Source organism: Colossoma macropomum, unplaced genomic scaffold, assembly GCF_904425465.1.
Source record: "Colossoma macropomum unplaced genomic scaffold, Colossoma_macropomum, whole genome shotgun sequence".
Taxonomy (NCBI): domain Eukaryota; kingdom Metazoa; phylum Chordata; class Actinopteri; order Characiformes; family Serrasalmidae; genus Colossoma; species Colossoma macropomum.
Genome location: NW_023494787.1, coordinates 2,159,201 through 2,180,079, shown reverse-complemented (window position 1 = coordinate 2,180,079; position 20,879 = coordinate 2,159,201). Strand labels below are relative to the sequence as shown.

Genomic DNA, 20,879 nt, shown 5'->3' with positions numbered 1-20,879 from the left:
ATTTAAATGTCCCCAGGAGCTCAGTCTTTTAAACCTACCTATTTGATTAAACTAAATGCCTGGCATCTTTTCTTTGCTGCAAGTTTGTTATAACTTGGGCTCAGTTTCTGAGCTGCTGAGCTGATGTTAAGTGTTTATATTGGCTGAACTGCAGCTGAAATGCATTTTGGTGTGATATGACTGGTGTGGAATTGTGTAGAATTTAGGTGTAACCGCTGTTCCATAGATTGTTGTTGGGGTAGGAGGGTCGGAACGCACATTACATTGCAGTGCATGCTGGGGTACTGTAGTGCAGCACATTGTGAAACGGGCTAATATTAATAGAAAATTAAAATACTTTTTCGGGCCGGATAGGATTGTGTGGCGGGCCTGATCTGGCCTGCGAGCCTTGTGTTTGACACATGGGCCATAGAAGAAACACTTTTGGTTCCTAAAAGAACCTTTCACTGGGTGGTTCCATTAAGAAGCTTTTTTTAAACAAGATGTATGAGAAGAACCTTTTCAAAGTTTACACAACCTCCACATACTTTAAAGGTTCTAAACCAAAAGCAATACTGCTCCTTAAGATCTACCTTCTCCAACCCTCAATGAAACCACCTGATCCATCCATATTATTATAGCCTTCCAAAGTCCTTGAAAAGAAGGTGCCATAAAGAGTTATAATATATAAGCGATGCCATGGAGAACAACATTGGTTTTCTAAAGTAAAGGTTCTTAAATGGTCCCTAAAGGCCCCCACATGGTCCACATTTTCTCTCTCCCTATGTCTTAAGAGTTGCATTGGAGCAAAAATGTGGACATTCTGGAGGTCCCTGAGGACTGGTTTTAAGCACCTTTTAAAGGTTAAAATCTTAAGGTAAAGCTCCTATAGCGATTAAAGGATTCTTTCTAGAACCTTCATTTATGTGGCACATCCTTAAACTTTAGAAAGGTTCTCCACATTCACAAACCTGATTTACACAAATGGCTCACTACGAAACCAACAACTGAAAAGTTCTTTGGGCAACCAATAGTGGTGCTTCTACGACACTGCCCAAAGAACCTTTTTGGCATCTTTGTTTTTAAGGGTGATGCTGAATGAGGTGTGTTAAGGTTTGGGCTGGAGGTGAAGCGTACTGGAGGGTAGATATCCAGTCAAGAACCACTGAGGAACCATAATGTTAAAGAGTGTAGATTTGGATTAAAATGTGGAAGGCTTTTGAGTTGAGGGTAGTGGAGCCTTTTAGTCAGTAGTAAAATTATTTTATTTTAGTATAGAACATCGTTAAAAGCCTTCGACACAATAAAAGGAACCAAAAATATATTCTACCTGTAGTGGTTCCCTATCTCTGAAACTTTAAACCGGACCCAAACCACAATCAGGTTACAGTGAGCAACTAGCTAGATCAGACATGCCACCTATGCTAACTAGCTAAATGCTATTATACATCCACATCTCATCTGATAGCATCTAGCTACTGGTAGGTGAAACACTTGAACAGTTTGCTGTAATGTTGCGCTAAGAGAGTCCATGTGGGTGCCTACAAGGTTCAGTCAGTTAGCACAAGCTACAGTAGGACAAACACAAGTCTGATCTTTGCTATACTGAATAGAAATGTAATTGGAATTAATTAACGTCTTCATTAATGTCTTTATTTAATTATAGGCTACACATGTTAGCATGCTTTGTCTTAGTCAGCTCATGGACTCATCCTCTCTTCGGTGTTGAACCAGAGGCCGCTGCAAAGGGACCCGTGAACGGGATGGAGAAGAATAATCCCAGGGTCCTCAGAGAAATCTCTCAGTGCCTTTATCTCACACATTACATAACGTGAATATATGCTCAACATCCAGCCTGTGACTGAGGATGTTTCTTTTGCTGTCCTTACAGCTGCGTCAGCAGTAAATGGGCACGACAGCCACAGCACTACGAAACATCTGTGTGCACAGCAGCTCAGAACATGTTCAGTGCTAGACACAGGAGAAAAACAGCAGAACAAGAGACCGATGGTGAATCTGGCAAAAATAAAACAAAAGTGTGATCATTATAGGGAAGCACTGTGTAACTTTAACTGGACAAAATGAGGGAAGGCAATGCATGGGAGATGCGGAGAGTCTGCTGGACTGCCCAAAATTACAGTGCTCCTCTGCTGGATTTGGAACTAGGTGTTGTTAGTTAGTCCACACTTTAAAAACAGGCCAGCAAAACAGGTCTCGCTGTAGAGCAGAGACTTTTATAGGGTCTTCTGGACTTTGACCTACGGATAGAAAGATAACTGAAGTCATATTAAGATTGCTCTTCACAATGTTTACATAAACACTGCTGTATTAGCCAATGCGTGGTCTCTGCTTAGCCACACAGAAAGCTAACATTAGCTGGTGCTTCATAGGTTACAGGAGAACCCGAGTTCTTGGGAGGTTTCTAGCACAGTTTATTTTTCTCTACTTCACCCAGCAACCCTAACCCTAACCCTTCTCAAAGGATTAGTAAACTGTCCTTCAAGATACAACAACATGATGAAGCCAGTAAATGAGGCTGATTCATTAACCAAAATGCTAGCTAGCTTGTCAAAGTAATTAAGACCATAAAAGCATCTATTGTGATGCAAATGCGAAGTGTGCCATGTGTACAGATTATAGATGTAAATGACTAACTGATCAATCAACAAATAAGCAATGCTATTGGCCAAAAAACCTTTTCATTAAAGAACGTTTGGCTGTTTTATCATTAAAGGTTTTGAATTGTATGTAGAGTTCTTTTAGATTGGCCTCCTAAAAATGAGGTGCAGCTAAATATACTGGTTTTCAGGAGTGCTTTTTTAAGAGGACGCTAGCACGACCATAATGACAGCTTTGGAGAACTGAGTAGCACGTCACGGTGTTTATGTAGAGCCAATAATGAATGAGTGGTAAATAACTTTACAATACAGAACTTTCAGCAGCCTGTTATTATATCATCGCTGTCCAAAGAGAACCAAGTATCTCCAAAAGAGTTACTTTACAGGAGAAGGCAAAAACGCTCTTACATTTCAATGTAAGTCAGCTTAAACAAATTTCATTTTAGAGCATTTCTGTTGGTCTGTTCATCATGAAATTTTCACACAACGTAAAGGACGGCTGGTGTGTTGAAATGACATAATAAAAATTGACATAAATGGAGACAAATGGTTTGTGATCAGTGGTCAGTGGTCATGGACAGTGATGATATATTCCAGTCATATCGTCAACTTTTTACTATTTGGTCCTCGAATAATGAACATATTATAGGTTCTTACCTCGAGTACATTTAATACTGCATTCTACAGTCTATACTAGGAACACTTTTCAAAATCTTGTTGCATTAATACAGTTAATATGATGTGTGTCCCTATAAGTGTGTATACATTTAAGCAATAAGCCAAGAATATGTTATTAAGCACGAAGTGAAGCAGAGTAAAATGCCCTTCCCCATGTTAAAATCACAGTAATGTATGGCCTCGAGTGGCTTATTGATTTTTATAAAATGGTGGACAACATAAAATATGATAAAATACACAAGAATTTAAGTTATTATTAATAATAATCAACATATATGTTTATAAACATGTACTCCGCCAAGAAATGTAGTAGAGTATGGTGCTGTTGCTAAGCAACCATGGACTGCTGAATGAGGAGAATTAATTTTTAAACTTTTAAACCTTCACTTTATAAGTACTTTTTGGTCACTAAATTTCCACCGTGAGTCTTATTTAGCCCCAGTCCAGTGGCAGCCCTCTGGGCTGAGTCTCAAACAGCTCCCTGCTCCCTACACAGTGCACTACGTAGGAGTTTCAATACTGGATCCTGCAGCCCAGCAGAGCAAAATACAGCTAAGAAACAGTCATTTGGGATTCAGACACATCCACACTCAATAACTAATGACTGTTTGGCTGTAGAGGCTAGAACTTCTAAACTTCCCTAGAACACTGTTTAGGGAGTACGGAGCTGTTTGAGACTCAGTCTGGGTTTGACACGACTTCTGACTGAAACATGAACATTTAAAGACATTCAAGTGACATTTTTTAGACTTTGTATTACAGTTTTACAGTGAATTACATTACTCAGTTTAAACAGAACCGGGTTCTTTCTTAATCAGTATACTCACTTGGTGGTCCATGTGAGCAGCATTAAAGTCAAAGATTATTCAATTAACAGCACAAGGGTTTTTTGTGACGTATCCCGGTGATACAGAGCTCAGTGGAGTTTGTAATGGCTTTAAATGCAGCTGATGGGCTGCATGTTTGATTTTAGGCATTTTGGTTAACCATTATAATCACTGAGTAATGATGGTTGGTTGTTGGTCTAAAGAATTTGCATATTAGCTTGTTTGTTCCAAATTAATTTCACATGTTCATGTGCAGTACCGTGAGTTTCCACTAGAGTTGGAAAGCAAGTGGAGAGAGTGGAGTGGAGCTCACTCAATGACAGACCGATGCAGTCACATCTGCTGTTGACTTCATATCCCATCTGTCACTGCACACACACAAACACAGGGTCATATCATCGCTAGGACTGGATGAGCTATCTGGGCTTCCATTATCTTCATAACTAGCTTTTATAGACGATAACGCTGCCCATTTTCATTGCAGTTATTGCTGACAGGCAAAACATTATAAAATACTCTAAAATCCTTTATTTAATTGTACAAATATTCAGGTCTGATACATCAGGATATAGATTTTCAATGCCTAAGCCAATTAGGCCGTAGAATAAGAGGAATATGATGACAATTCTTGTATCGTGTATCTTATAGACTATACAAAAATCACCGCTGATCAAAATCCAGCCCAAACTGTTGGAGTTGGATGTCTCTGTAGATGATCATGAACTATTGTTGGTCTTTTCTCTATGGTGATGTACCTAATTATAGTCTACGTCTGTATGGATGCAGTTCTCTGGATCTTGGAGCCAGCGATCAATACAGCACCTTGAGAATGACTAAGCAGGATTTCTAAAGGCAGGACCGCGTAGGAGCTCGGCTAAAGAGACACAGATACACAAGACCACGTACATTCACCAGCAGACTGAAGTTAAAGGCTAAAACAGTACGATATTTGGGGGTTTTGAGGTCGATGTGGCTGTGAATCTTTATAAATTTCACAAAGCATGTATGAAACAGACAACATGACTGTTGAATATCCACGTTTGTCTCAATAGACATGTTTCATTTCTATATCTAATCAAGAAAACGCTAATTATGCTTCACCTGGGGAACGTATAGTGAACAAAGGCAACACCTCGTATCAAAAACCTAATAAGGAGCACAGTGACCCTTCCCATCATCACAATCTCGGTCCACCTCGGAATGCAATCACACAAGTATCTAGTTAGATTTGGGGTCATTTGTTCAAGAAGAGAAGCCTCAGGAAATCATCTCTGCACTCGAACATCACGGAAAGGCTCAGTGATGCTTAGATCTGCTGATTGAGGACCATAAAAAAGGGTTTGGCACTCGTTCTATAAAAGGGACTCATGTTCCTCAGACTTATTATGACATTCTTCGATCATCGGTCATCATGGCTCTTGGGAGACGGCTGCGCATGGCATTATGGGTGCAAAACCATGTTTGACAGTTAGCCACTGACCCTGTGGACTTTCTTTCTCCACATCTTAATGCAAGAAAATGGTGAAAGCAGAATCATCAGGCCATGAATGTGGATTAGGTGCTTCAAAATGAAAGCGTTTCTGTTATTTTGTCCACCGTCTCCTGTATACTGATATACTGCACACATATGTCGCACAAAATGATTTCATTTTATTAATTTAGCTCTCATTTGAAGAACAATCTGTGCATTGCTGGCAGGTCAGTTTAGAGCGGGGGTGTCAAACTAAAATATTAAATATCATATTAAAAAATCTCAACATATTTGTGGGCCAGTCGTTAAATTACGTTAAATTACATTTTGCTAAACACGACAAAACGTCAACAGCAAAATACAAGCACTTGTAGTAAACTTGGAAATATTATACATATTTTGGCTTTTAAATCCATTCATGGTGGAGGGATACATGCAGGGCACTGTGAGGCAAAATAGTCCCCAAAGAAAACTTATTATTTCAGATTTTCCACTATTTTCCATCATCAACATTCCATATAAACTCAGAAGACTCGTGTAGGTTCACTGGTGGTTCTGGATAGTAAATAAAATGTCTATATTTGTGTTGTAGTCATGGCGACCCCTGGTTCCTATCACCACCACTGTAAAGACATCTGAACCATTTCACACCAAACCACCCTGAATCACTTGTTCACTGAATTATGAATTTTGAAAAATTGGTGGATCTTTCCACACTCAAGCCAGCAGGTGTGATCAGTCAGATGTAGCCAGCTGGCTTGAGTGTGGGAAAATCCACCAATTTTTCAAAATTCCTGAAGCATTTTGTTTCTTGTCTGTATTTCAGTGTTTGCAGCTGAATTTAATGATGTACATTAAGAAATGTATGAGCGTAAATCATATCTAGAGCTCTGCGCGCTCGCACATGAGCAGCGTTTGGAGAACCCTGCGACCCGGCCTCACTGCACACAACAGAAGCTGGGCTTTTTGTTTGTGAAGAGCAAATTGGCAATTAGGAAAATGAAGCCGCATTGACGGTTTGAATAATCAATGCCTCTCGACTGTCTCACCCAGTTTCCCCGCTGAGGCAGACACTGCAGTCAGCAGAGCTTCTCCACCTGTTAGCACAGTCGTAGGGTAGCAGACACACACCTCATCGCTTCATTTCAGTCAGATAATACACGATATATCTTTAAACACCCGGCCAGAAAACACCATCTACAAAATATCCTTTCAAATATGATTCAGAGGAGTCAACGTACAGCGGCTATATGGACCTCTTTAAAGGGCCCATATCATGGAAAACCGACTTTTCCTTGCTTTTTTGAAATAAAACCCTTTGATGTTGTATGTAAGCAGTGTCCACTCCCCAGCCCATACACGTAACCTAAACTGCAAAAAAAACAAACAGCCCTGCTTTTTTGTGATGTCACAAATACCAACACAGATATTACATCACTGCTGTCGGAAAAAAAGCTCATATCATTTTTCAGTTTTTGTCATAATTTGAAAATACCTGTTATCCTTTACATTGTATGTGAATTTAATGATGAACTGACCAAAATAAACAGCCTAAAATGACCTGGAAAAACGTCTGGTTCCATTGACTGACATTAAAAGTAAAGTATGTTTTTTCCTTCTCCTGTAAAGTTACCATTTTGGAGATACAAGGTTTTGTTCCGAAAGCAACGACACATCTGCCGATTCATCCTACAGCAGTTTAGCTCCGCCCACTCACGATGATGTTATCAGAAGTGTTTCAGCCCGGTCTGCTTTTTGAATGAGACACAGCCAATCAGAACAGAGCTCATTTACATATATCCTAAAGGCGCAGTAAGAGAAACAGCCTGTTTGACTGTAAGGGATAAAGAGAAGTTAGAAAATGACCATGTAGAAATGAATTATGGCTGGTTTTGGTACATAAAACAACACAAACGATATAAAAAGAAAAATAAAATATCAGAGAAATGTGGGCTCCTATATAAATCAGAACATGTGAACGCAGAGTTCATCCACTAAGCCTCACGGACACGAGCAGCTAGCAGCTTCAAAATCCAGCAACTCTGAGAATCAGACCTAAAACAGTCTGAAGTCCTTAACGATCATTTCGGTCCAAACGCTTAAATAATAGCGTTGGAAGCTATACTCCACCGATTAGCATGATTATTAGTAGAGACGGCCGATCAGTGTTTTTGGGGCCGACAGCCGATGCCGATCGAGGGCGGGGCTGGACTGTCAAGGTCTATTTACACCTGCAACCAAACGGCGCACACACTGTGTACATCCCATTCTACAAAAAGACAACACAGGGAGCTCCAGCGCCTCCTACAGCCTCCTACTCGTCTGCCGTTTACTTCTTTATCTGCCGTCAGCGTTTGCTTGTGTTAAAAGCTTTTGTGCTTTTTTACTAGCAAGAGCTCTGCTACCATCCTGATGCACGTTTGTTTGGGCTGCAACCATGACAACAGGCTCAGGTTAAAACATTACGCAGTTTCAGTTTCGGACTCTGTGTGAAATACGGCATTAATATACATGTGTTCATTTTCGTGTGTAAAAATCTGACTCTGCGCAAATAAACCTTTAGTCCTGTGGTCAAAAGTCAAAAGGTCTGTGTTCCCATCTAGTGTTTGAGTGAGGAACAGCACTGCACTGCCGCAATCCTTAACTACGACTCATACGTTTTACGTATGAGTGAGAAATACTGGGCCATATGTTGGTCACATATTGAGTTGAAAACTGCCCGGCACCGATACTCAGCCGATCGATCCTTCCATCTCTAGTAATCAGCAACAGCAATAACTAACAGGCCTAAATCATCACACGCTCACCTCAAAGCCTGTGGAGGTGTTCAGTATCGCTAACAGACTTGATTATGTGGTTTCTGACACTGTACAACACACTGTTATGTATAAAGATGGACTGAAGTACATTAGCATCACTAAAAAACACAGCAGCTGCCATCGAGAGCACTTATACTACCACAAACAAATTTATGAAACATTAAATAAACATAATGCATACATGCGTTATAGAACATTTAGTTAGTTATTTAGTTTGTTTAGAATCAAGCAAACATCTTCTACTGCTTAGGAAAACCTCAATAAAACGTTAGCCAAGTCAGCCAAGAACCAAAATCTGCAGGACGTTCGTAGTGTAGTTGGATATCTGTATAGCAGCCTCTTTCTGCAGTGCCCCCTAGTGGCCATTCCACAACTGTAAGGTGTGTATTTTTAATTAATATAATTAAATAAAATATTCTGTGCCTGTAATTCTGTTATATGATGAACTAGGACCCTGTCGTCTCTCTGTGTGTGAAATGTTGAGCTGCTAGTGAGCAATGAGGGGCAAAAGGGGAGGAGCGAGAGCCCCTGGCTGTGAAAAACTATACACACCTCTCGTCAAAGACATACACTATCTTTGTGGACACAATAAAGACACACAGCATTTAGACACAACAGCAACACTTGTATACCTGCTCACTCACCTACGAGGACCAAAATCCAGCTTCCAGTATTATAAATCAAACACACGTCCATCACAAATATACTTCATCTCTGTTATCACACTTTATGCCTCTGTGTAAAAGGCTTAATATTAGGCTTCTAAATCAGAGACGCCTAAAACCTAAACTGGGTGCCGTTCTATTAAATTACGGCTCACGCTGCAGCTCAGCGGCCCTGCAAATAAAGCATTAGTCATTCAGCAATGACGCCATTAACGCTCGCCAATACGTCAGCATACGGCTCTTCCTGCTTTAAATCAGCCAGTCGATCGGCTCCACCTGATCAATAAGGAATCGTCACATGATTTAGAGGCAGACTGAGTGGGAGCTGCGTACATCACCTCACAGTGAAGAGACAGAATAACCATCACAGCGTTTAATATGGAATTATAATGTATAATTACTGTTATCACCTCTTATAATCAGGCAGTAAAGTTTGGTTTTATTGTAGCATTTGTATAAATGTATATTTTTAAAGTTGTTTTCAATTTTATTAAATTTTATTACTATGTTGTATTTTCACGCTTTTATTTTGTATGATTGCTATTTAATTGTAAATCACTTTGACTTGCTACATGAATGAAAGGTGCTGTATGAATAACAATAATAATAAATTATCATTATTATTAATTAAATTACTGTGTAGTAGCTAGGAATAGTTGAAATAATAATAATAATAATAATAATAATAATAACAATCTTTATTTATATATTTACAAGGAGGAAGGGAAAAAAAAGATAATTTAATAATAATAAATATTCCTAAAAACAGAAATAAGTAATTAAGTAAGCAAAATAAAATAATAATGAAAATAAATAAATAAACTGATAAGATACAATAATAAAACTAGAGAATATGTATCCGCTAAACGCAGCCTCACCACTTAATGTCTAATATATTTTATTAATGTAGAAACGACGTAAACATTTAATGAAAGTAAATTCAGCTTTCAGCCAATCAGGATGTCCGAAAGCTCCCACAGGATGGAGGGGTGTGGTTTGGGAATGAGAGAACTGATATTGTAAAAGGCTTTTTGAGCTGAAAATGCGAATAAAAAGCTGGAATAAAGTGATTTTCATTTTGCTGGGTCATTAAGCCTTTAAACCCCCCCTCAGGACAGGAATCCTCCTCCTCCTCCTCCTCCTCCTCCTCTCAGGGGATCAGCTCAGTTATAGATGCTGTTGTCTATTTCTGTAACTGTTTTATCTTTTAGCTCAATAAAGTGCTGTAATGGCCGTGGATGCGGAGACGCTGCTGCTCGTCCTGTTCTCCCGCAGCCTCGCTGTATGACCGCTTCCTGTCCTCTCTCTGACCACCGATGGCATTCTCTCTGAGTCACTGTGGGACGATGCAGCATGCCTCACTTCTGGACACAAATGGTGGTTTTGGATGCGGTGGAGTTGGCCACAGCGCTGGTGGACAGAAGGGACCACCCATACAGCGCCTGGACCCTCAACGCTTCCTTCATCACGTGTTCTTTTGGCCACTAGAGGAGTAACGATACACACACTTTCTGTAGAGACGCACTGATGCGGGAGCTGTGGGCCGAAGCTGATATCAGATTTAGATATCGGCTGATACTGATACGTTTATATACATTCTACATTATAAAAGTAGAAACCGAGTCTAAATCTGCCTGTTTGAGCCTAACAGAGACATATAACGGTTTAATAGATCAGACAACATGCCTGAAACGCAAAGATGAATCTCTAAATCAGTCTGAAACGCAAAGATAAATCACTAAATCAGTCTGAAACGCAAAGATAAATCACTAAATCAGTCTGAAACGCGAAGATGAATCATTAAATCAGCCTGAAACGCAAAGATAAATCACTAAATCAGTCTGAAACGCGAAGATGAATCTCTAAGTCAGCCTAAAACACAGAGATAAATGACTAAATCAGTCTGAAACGCAAAGATGAAACACTAAATCAGCCTGAAACACGAAGATGAATCATTAAGTAAGCCTGAAACGCACATATAAATGACTAAATCAGTCTGAAACGCGAAGATGAATCACTAAATCAGTCTGAAATGCAAAGATGAATCACTAAATCAGCCTGAAACACGAAGATGAATCATTAAATCAGCCTGAAACGCAAAGATAAATCACTAAATCAGTCTGAAACGCGAAGATGAATCTCTAAGTCAGCCTAAAACACAGAGATAAATGACTAAATCAGTCTGAAACGCAAAGATGAAACACTAAATCAGCCTGAAACACGAAGATGAATCATTAAGTAAGCCTGAAACGCACATATAAATGACTAAATCAGTCTGAAACGCGAAGATGAATCACTAAATCAGTCTGAAATGCAAAGATGAATCACTAAATCAGCCTGAAACACGAAGATGAATCATTAAGTAAGCCTGAAACGCGAAGATAAATCACTAAATCAGTCTGAAACGCGAAGATGAATCACTAAATCAGTCTGAAACGTGAAGATGAATCTCTAAGTCAGCCTGAAATGCGAAAATGAATCACTAAGTCAGCCTGAAACACAAAGATAAATCACTAAATCAGTCTGAAACATGAAGATGAATCACTAAATCAGCCTGAAACACAAAGATAAATTACTCAATCAGCCTGAAACGCAAAGATAAATTGCTAAATCAGCCTGAAACGCAAAGAAAAATTACTCAATCAGCCTGAAACACAAAGATAAATCACTATGTCAGCCTGAAATGCAAAGATGAATCACTAAATCAGCCTGAAACGCAAAGATAAATCACTATGTCAGCCTGAAATGCAAAGATAAATTATTCAATCAGCCTGAAACGCAAAGATAAATTGCTAAATCAGCCTGAAACGCAAAGATAAATTACTCAATCAGCCTGAAACACAAAGATAAATTACTAAATCAGCCTGAAACACAAAGATAAATCACTATGTCAGCCTGAAATGCAAAGATGAATCACTAAATCAGCCTGAAACACAAAGATAAATCACTATGTCAGCCTGAAATGCAAAGATGAATCACTAAATCAGCCTGAAACGCAAAGATGAATTCCTAAATCAGTCTGAAACGCAAAGATAAATCACTATGTCAGCCTGAAACACAAAGATAAATTACTCAATCAGCCTGAAACGCAAAGATGAATCACTAAATCAGCCTGAAACGCAAAGATAACTCATAAAGTCAGCCATCAGGTATGGATGCTGGCTTAAATGAACACGAAACCTTTTTGTTTTTTATTGATGATAATGTTACTGTGGGGGGGAGGGGGGGACGGGGGGCGGGCCGGGGGGTGCTGTGTGTGTAAGAGCAGTGAAGGAGGCTAAATGGCCCTCAGATGGATTAAATCTTCCTCCTGAGCTGTGAGGACAGTGAGTGGAGGAGTGGAGCTCTGATTGTGTTTCTCCTGCGCTGGCAGATTTAAATATAGTCCCTCGGCCGCCGGTGGCTGCGTATGACCTTACACAGCCCAGCGGCCTCCCACCCCCCCATCACCCCCCAAACCTCCCCGATCTCTCCTTCAGCCCTCAGACAACCAGGAAACCATCCTGTCTCTCTCTCTCTCTCTCTCTGTCTCTCTCTCTCTCTCTCTCTCTCACTGCTGTAACTACGGCAACATGACACTGCACAAATCATCAGACGGCGCTAACGAGAGACGCTAAAAACAACACAACATCAGCCTGATAGCACAGCATCAACACCGCAGCTCAGCTCTAATCCAGATTAACCTGTGTGCTGCTCTGTATGACTCTCCAGCATCATCTGAAATTATTAATATTACTGAAAAAACTGTAGAGATCATCTGATGAAAACAGCGAGTTTAATATAAACAGCTTTTAGGTTAGACATCTACTTAGATTCGCTGCACACATTTTAGCTGAACGACTGAATGTAAACAAAACTGTATGTTTGTTTAAGTTAATTTATTGAATCACGTCATATTATGAGATCTGATCTAATGAGATGTGATCTAATAATAATCCATACAGTGTTACATATGTTATTAATTAGATGCTGTAAGTGTAAACCAATTTACAGTACAAGAATTTTGGGAACAACTAGGAGTGGTGACGTTAAAATAGAGTAAATGTCATTAAATAACGAACTATTTGTAGTAATTTTTGTCACTAAATTGCGACAAATCGTTATTTGATCAGTGAGATTTTCCGATTATGAGTTATTCGGCATATTAATTTTATTGTAAGCTCATTCTCAATATGAAATCAAATGCAGCTCCGCTCATCATCATCTCTTTTTCCAGCTTCCTATAAACAGTTTGAAACCTTCAGAATATTATCTTCACGTTAGAATCATTTCATACGTGCATCTGCAACCAAACTGTCTCTCTATTGATGAAAACAGTCACTCCAGACTGTTGAATGGTGATGTTAGTGTCTGTATGAGGGACGCAGCTTAATCAAAGCACAGTTAGTGTTCCAGTGTTGATTTTCGTCCGTGGTCCCCGAGGCCTGCAGTAAACACTTCAAACACACACAACGTAAAGAGATAAACACACACACTGTTCTGGAGGAGTTCTAGGACCGGCGGCGTGTGCATCATAAAGACAGCTGCTCTGAAAAGGAGACAGAGCGCTGTGTTTGTCTCCACGTCAGCAGTTCTGGTGAAAGTTGTAGTTTAAAGTGTGGTGGTCTGGATGCGGCTGTCTGTGGAGGTTTACCCTTCGCTCAAGGACAGACTAAAGCCTGAGGAGGAGAACGAACACAGCACGAGCTGAGCAACGTCACCGCACTGAGGCACTAATCTGTATCTGTAGCTGCTACCTGCTCTCTCAGGATATCCCTACAGGGGGCGCCGTTTAACCTGCGGAATGTGGCGCTGACGTAAACATCGCCATACCAGAATCAACAAGATAGACATTGTTTCATCAGGCGTCATAAGTGTTACATCAGTTTAACATGCTGAGGATTCCAGTCTGCTTAACGTTACACACCATGTAGATAGGGGGCGCTATTTTTACTACATCTTTCGTAGATGATAGAGGCAGCGGTAGTACAGCGCACTCTACTGGTGATGCACAATCCTTAGTGGTTTATATTCACTGACTAAAAATATAAATAAAAACAATAATATTAGTAATGATGTCCTATGGGGCTGATATTCGCTGACTAATAATAACAATAATGAAAATAAATCATTAATAATACGTCACATTTCACTGCTTTGCAGAGGAATTCAAGAAAACATCAGAGAGATGAAATGTTGTATAAATAAACCAGCGCGATTACTGAAAACAAGAGAAACTGCAGAGAAATTAGGAGAACAGAAGAAATATTTAGGCTAATGTTTCATTTTGTGGTGAAAACAGCGCCCCCTATTGGGGTTGCACACATTCATTTAATGAACTAATTGTGGACTAAAGCGGCTACTTTGTTTTTTTGGATGTTAAAGGCAGGCTAGGTTTCACAAGCCAATAGTGGACTAATGTGGCTCATTGTCTCATCACAGCGCCCCCTATGGTGGAAGCACATGTCCTTAGTTGATTCGTTGTCCTTTTGAGCTACACACTGGCGCTGGGTTTTTAAGCTTCTCTGTTGAATTAAGTGGGTAAAATCTGATTGGCTGCACACACTGGAGACTGATCCCACTCAATGTTGCCAGATTGGGCGGGTTTCCACCAAACTGGGCGGATTTTGGTCGGATTCAGTGGGATTACTTGGGCAGGTTTTTAAAAAATATACAAAATGAATAAACTGCATTAGTTAATAATGCAGCTGGAATTTAAACAGAACCAAACATCCAGTCAGTTATCAAAACTTCGATTGACGTACATTTTAGTCACTGCTGTGGAGAGTCGAGACAAACACAGGAAGCATTCCCCAGTTCACTCTGACTGATCAGACTGTAACAGCAGGAAAGTGGAGCAGTGATCTGATCAGCAGAGCCTATAAAGGTAAACAGCTTCTCAAAATGTGTACGAGGAAACGTTATGCTGACAGTGTTACTGCGATTCATCTGCCTTTCTGACTGTATGAGGTCATGAGTCCTATCAAATACTACGCATTAAAAATGTTAGTGGATGGGTTTGAGCGAGCTCTGCAAGTTACGGAAATAAGATGTATTCAAATTGAATAATTTTCTAATTTCATTGTTTATGTATTGTTTCTATAGTATCGATGTTTGTCAGGGATACCAAACTTACGTAAAAAGCTTTGGTTCTTGGTAGCAGTGATAAAATACACAAACCTGTTTAAAAGGCTGACAGTGCCATCTAGAAACAACGTAAATACTGTGAAAAAATCTTAAAATCTTAAAAGTCATCAGTGGCTAATGAACCACCAAGCTCATCACTTATGTGGGTTAAGCGCTGTATTATTCTGTGTTATGGTTAAAATGACTGTAGGCTGTTTTTGAAGTGAACTGAGTCAGAGCACACCTGTGTCCAGGTTAGTTAAAAAATGGAAGGTATTAAACTGTGTGTGTTTGGATGTTTGGTGCAGGGGTGGTCTTTACACTAGGCAAAAGGAGGCAGCCACGTTGGGCCCCAATGAGACAGGGGCCCCAAATACAAATTACAAATTGCTGACTGTATGTGTTGATGTTGAATAACCTATTCCAATGTGCATATATATATATATATATATATATTACAAATTTCAATGCAGCCCCACCCCCCCAATCATGGTTATAATAGTCTGTTCCATCATGTTACGTGATGACACATTTAGACAGGCTGGTATAGACACAGCAGCTGAAGGAAAAAATCACATGAAGTCATCCACGTACAGCAGAGAAACGCAAAAACAGGGAGGAAAGCAAAACGTTTGTCGCTACACTTGCAAAGCCAATGTTTCTGCAGTTAAAACGGAGCGCTGAACCTGCTGAGCAGACGGTACACGCTGATAGCATTAACGTTAGTGCTGATCGCTCCAGTGTCGGCGTAATTACTCAAAAAAGTAATCCAAATCATGCACTACTTCTGTGTTACTCTGTACCAAGTTATCTCACTATATTGGCAGATAATTTAGCAATATTTCTTAAAATAAGCAAAATTAACCCTTACAACAGTCTCAAAATGAGAAATATTATCCATTAGATTTAAGATGATTTCACTTGCAAAATAGTAGTACTGGGAGCCCAGAGCTCCAGAACTAACCTAAAAATGTTCCTCCAGGGGGGCCCTGTCTTTTGCCTAGAACCCCCGAATCACTAAATCCGCCCCTGGTTTGGTTTTATGCAATACTGGATGTTAAAATGTTTGTTTGTTATTTTTAGGCTATTTTGTGTTTGATATGGTTATACTCAGCTTCTGAGCACGACTTTTATTTTGAAGGGCGGGGCTAGTTTCAGGAAGGATGAGTGTTGCTGTAGCAAGCTTCAGAGAGAGAGCTAAGGTGAATGCTGGCCGTAAGAGCCGTGAGCTAAGAAGTGCGCGTTGCTCGGCCTCCTGAATTCTGTCAGCCGATCCAAGATCCCAGCAAAGCTGCGTTATGGACTTGAACTTCCCTCGTCTATGTTTTTTCTGAAAACCCCCCACAATACAATGCTTTTTAGGCAGACTTTCATGCATTTTGGCTGGTTCTGAACATTTTTTTGGCTAGAAAACTATGGAAGCAATCTGGCAACCCTGATCTCCTGCAGTGGCGCTCATATATATGAAGGATTTTACAGCAGGTGCATCAACAAGCGTGTACGGGTGATGAACCTGCTGTAAAACTGATAAAACTGATGACACTGCACTGACACCGGCGTCTTTCACTGGGAATTGTTCTTATAGGGAACCTGTTCTAAAGGATCCCACATTTGTTTGATAGTTTGACATGCATGTGGTTTTATGTGCCAATATGAGTCATAATTCAATGACGTGACCATTTTCTGACCTCTTTTATCCCACAAACAGGCTGTTTTGGTTACCGTGCCTTTAAGACTGACATACGTAAATGAGTTCTGCTCTGACTCAGTCAAAAAAGCAGTCTGACACACTCCTTATAAGCCGTGTATATGCAGGGTTAAACTGCCATAGGCTAAACAAGCTGCATGCATGTAAATGTGTGGGTTTTTTGTGACATCACATAAGCAATTAATTCACAATGGCCTGTTCATGCAGATTAGTTTCCATATACTGACTGTATGGGCTGTGGACGGTGATTTGCATACTACATCCAACTGTTTTATTTAAAGAAATTGAAGATTTAAATGATACGGGCCCTTTAAACCAGCTGGAGTCAGTGCTGGTGGCTATTAACATGCTGACTGCTGTTCGGTTCTATTTATTTGGCTGAAATGAGCCTTAACTGAGACTTAGCGGGCCTCAGGACGACCTTTGACATCTCATCTAGCATAATCAGGCCCTTAATCGCTCCTTTACTCCAATCACTCCCCATTCAATACACCGATAGTGTCTAAAACAGCACATCTAGCAGCACTGCTGGCACGGCGTAACCGCTCAGCCTTACTCAGTCCTGATGACTCACGGACAGAACAGGCTTTAATACAACTTCAGTTTCTAGAGGGTAGCTAGCCAGACAAGCTAACCAGCCCCACTTACACAACATACAAAGAACAGATGAGGAAAGACAGGAGCATTTATATAATAACGGGAACAATGTGAGGAGAATAAAGACCGATTTTAGACATGATTAAGCCTGGAAAGCAAGTCAGACACACAAAAGGGCTCAATTCTCAGTGTGGAGAAGCACTGATGATGTTCTGGGGGATAAAATGCAATATTAGAAAGCGAAGTCACCCTAAAGAGGAGGATTTATCATAATGAGAACATTGTAACACGCCTATTTAAAGACATTTGTACCTGTTTTAGGCTATTTTTGCATGGTTGCTAATGAAAAAAGATCAGGATAAAACAAGCACGAGCACAAATGTCCAGAAACAGGGAGAGTAATCTTGTAACATTCATACAGATTAGGTGTATCGACTACGTTTGAGGTGATTTCGCTTGCTTAGTCCTTTTTTTGCAGTGTACGTGCACAGGCGTGATATAAACACGTTTATAAGCTGCTAGCGTCGATGCCCTTTAGCTTAGCATAATGCACGCTGTGACTCGAGTCTCGGCGTCTTTGCCTCAAGCCGAACCGTCGGCATCTCCGCCCAGAGCACAATCGATAAAGTGGAGCAGAATTCATGCTGCAGTGCACACACACCCACATGGGCCTGAGCACCACACTGCTCTCCTCCTCTGCTACCGCTGCATCGCGGAGATGGAAAAATGGCTACGTTAGCGGAGCTCTCTCTCCCTCTCTCTCTCTCTCTCTCACTCTCCCTCTCTCTCTCTTTCTTTCCTCTCTCCCCCTCTCTCTGCATATGCTCATGCAACCCCGCAGGTTTTTCCTCGCAGGAGGACGACGCAGCTCCAGCCGTACGTCACCGTGATGCTGATGATTACATAAAAGCCGATTATTCCCCAATCACACAGCACCTGCTCCTGGTACACCGACCATGGGCTGCTTTAGGAAGCAAATCGCAGCTGCGACTGGTGCTAGCTTTAAAAAAACAGGGGGTGGGTGGGGGGGGGGTCGCAGCAACACTGCATGCGCACAGATAACGCATTTATGTGCAGATACGGCTAGCCGGCTTTCAAGGATGTGCCAAGAGGTCCGGCACATTTGTGCTCCCTGCAAAAGGCGCACGGCTAGCTAGCGCTCAGTGTTAGTTTTAGAGGCGGTGCATTTCGCACGTGTGCAGATAATGCAACATGTGCAATCTGTGCTGGCTGGCTTGTTTTATTTTTTTGGTTGCATGCACAAACAGTGCAACCTGCCTCAAAGACACACAAACAGAGGTAAAAGAGGTCGTGCAATGTGTGCGAGCGAAGGGCTCTGTGCTGAGGGAAGAGCTGAATGGTGCATTCGGGGCGCTAGCCTGCGCCATGCATCTCTGCTGGGGGGTTTTATGAGGGAGGCCCCTGCTTTGTATGCGCTTTATTGCACATAAAGCGTGCATGCTTTAATTTTCACACCATCCGCCATGCCGACGCAGACAGGTCTACGGCAGTGCTGCGGTGGCTAACAGCTGCGCGCTAGCACGCAGAGCAGTGAATGCATGAGGTGCACTGGGTTCAGGCGTTTCTCTCCGATGCTGCGGGCTGAGCGGCGCATTGAAAGCTAGTTGCAGGGGGGTAAAATCTAATATATAAATAAATAAATACATAAATAAACAGATCTAAAGCAGCAGCTGTGCTGCAAGCAAAAGCAATGCGAAGTGAAAAAGGAAAGCGGCGCAGGGTCTCTTTTTTTTTTGCATGCTCAGAGATGCAGCAGATGAATTACATTCTGCCACATGAAGCCGCTACTCTAATCCGCTAACCCCCCGCCCCGTCTCATCCATCCATACATCCATCCCTCCATCATCGTGGGTCCCTTTAAATCAACCCAGAGAGGGGGAAAAATCAATCCCGGGAGGTGCTGCGCCCTCAAGGAGCAGATGCAGCCATATACACTGCACTGGGGGGGGCTATTAAAAACTCACACAGCCCCCCCATCACGACACCCGGCCATAAAACCATAAATCGAACCCCCCCTAACTGCACCGCCATTAACCACATACACTTATATTCAGATTACTATATATATATATATATATATATATATATGTATGCAGGAGCAAATATATATACAATGATAATTACAATAGAGCCCAAAGGGAAGAAGAGGAGGGAGGGAGAGAGGGATGTAGGGATCTAGCTGCAGTGAGGAAGGGCAGGATGAGGAAGGATGAGGATACTGAGGAAGAACAGGGGGATGCTGCTGATGATGATGCTGATGATGAGGATGAGGAGGAGGAGGAGGAGGAAGAAAAGGAGGAAGGCTTACGCTCCGCAGCTCCTGTGTGCGATCCTTCATCGTTCCGCCGCCGTTCTGCCTCCACCGAAGCTTCTTCTCTTCTTCTGCTCTCCGAGCTCGTCCCCCCCCGACCTCAAACCTCCTGCTGCTCCCTGCGATCTGCTCCTCTCTCTCTTTCTCCCCCTGTCTCTCTCTCTTTTTCTATCTCACGCCCTCCTTTATTGTCCTTCTCTCCTCCTTTTCCCTCTTTCTCTCTCTCGCAGTGTGTGATGTGCGCGTCCTTCCTCCCTTCTCTCTGTCTCTCTTTCCTTCCTTCCTTCTTCCTCCTCCTCTTCACGCAGCAGCAGCAGCAGCAGCCGAATGCGAAAGCGATGCTGCAAAAGAGAGAGAGCGAGAGAGAGAGAGGGGGGGGGTTGATAGGAGGGAGCGTTGCAGAGGGATGGAGAGACAATGCGCATGCGCGGTTAACCCCCCCCCCACTCACCTCTTCTGCCCCTCCTCCTCCTCCTCTCCCTTCATCCTCTCCCGCCTTTCCGCAGCGGTCGCCGTGGCAACGCGTTGAGGTTTTATTTATTTATTTGTTTTTTATTTATTCATTTATTTATTTATTATCAAGAAGCCCGCCCTTGCTCTGCTACGATTGGCTCCATACGCCACGAAGCCATCCTGCCACGCCCCCTGCTGCGCACAAGCCACGCCCCACTCGCCAGAGCGCCGCCTCTGCTGCGCGGCGATTGGCTGATTCGGAGCATCAGGCGGTGTCTGATGTGGGAACTGCCTAGCCAATCGCAGCGCAAGAAGGGGGCGGGGCTTGGTGGAATGCGGGTGGGAAAAAAAAAACAGCGGCGGTGCACTGAATGATCGCTCCTCCTCCTTTTACAGCCTTTTATAGGCTTTTTATAACCGTTTATAACCTTTTACAGCAGCTTGGGGACATTTCTGTCTCACCCCGTGGCCTAAATGGGTTGACTGTGGCTTTAAAGGGGAATTCCACCGATTTTTTTCGAAATTCGGCCATAATTCAGCGTTTGAGATGTAAGCAGTCATTGAGGGTGTTCTCACACCTGCCTCCTTTGGTCTGAACCAAAATAGCAGGTGTGGAAGGTGCCTCGG

The 20,879-nt window shown here is 41.8% G+C and overlaps 1 protein-coding gene across 1 annotated transcript in view; it reads right to left on the bottom strand.

Moving 5' to 3' along the window:
- stx1b (syntaxin 1B) overlaps positions 1–20,072 on the bottom strand; it is a 78,466-nt gene extending 58,394 nt beyond the window's left edge. The window contains exon 1 of the mRNA XM_036565831.1: positions 19,797–20,072. Within this exon, the coding sequence (XP_036421724.1) occupies positions 19,797–19,826 (30 nt within the window). The 5' untranslated portion in view covers positions 19,827–20,072. The remainder of the gene's footprint in view (positions 1–19,796) is intronic.
- Positions 20,073–20,879: the final 807 nt, after the last annotated feature.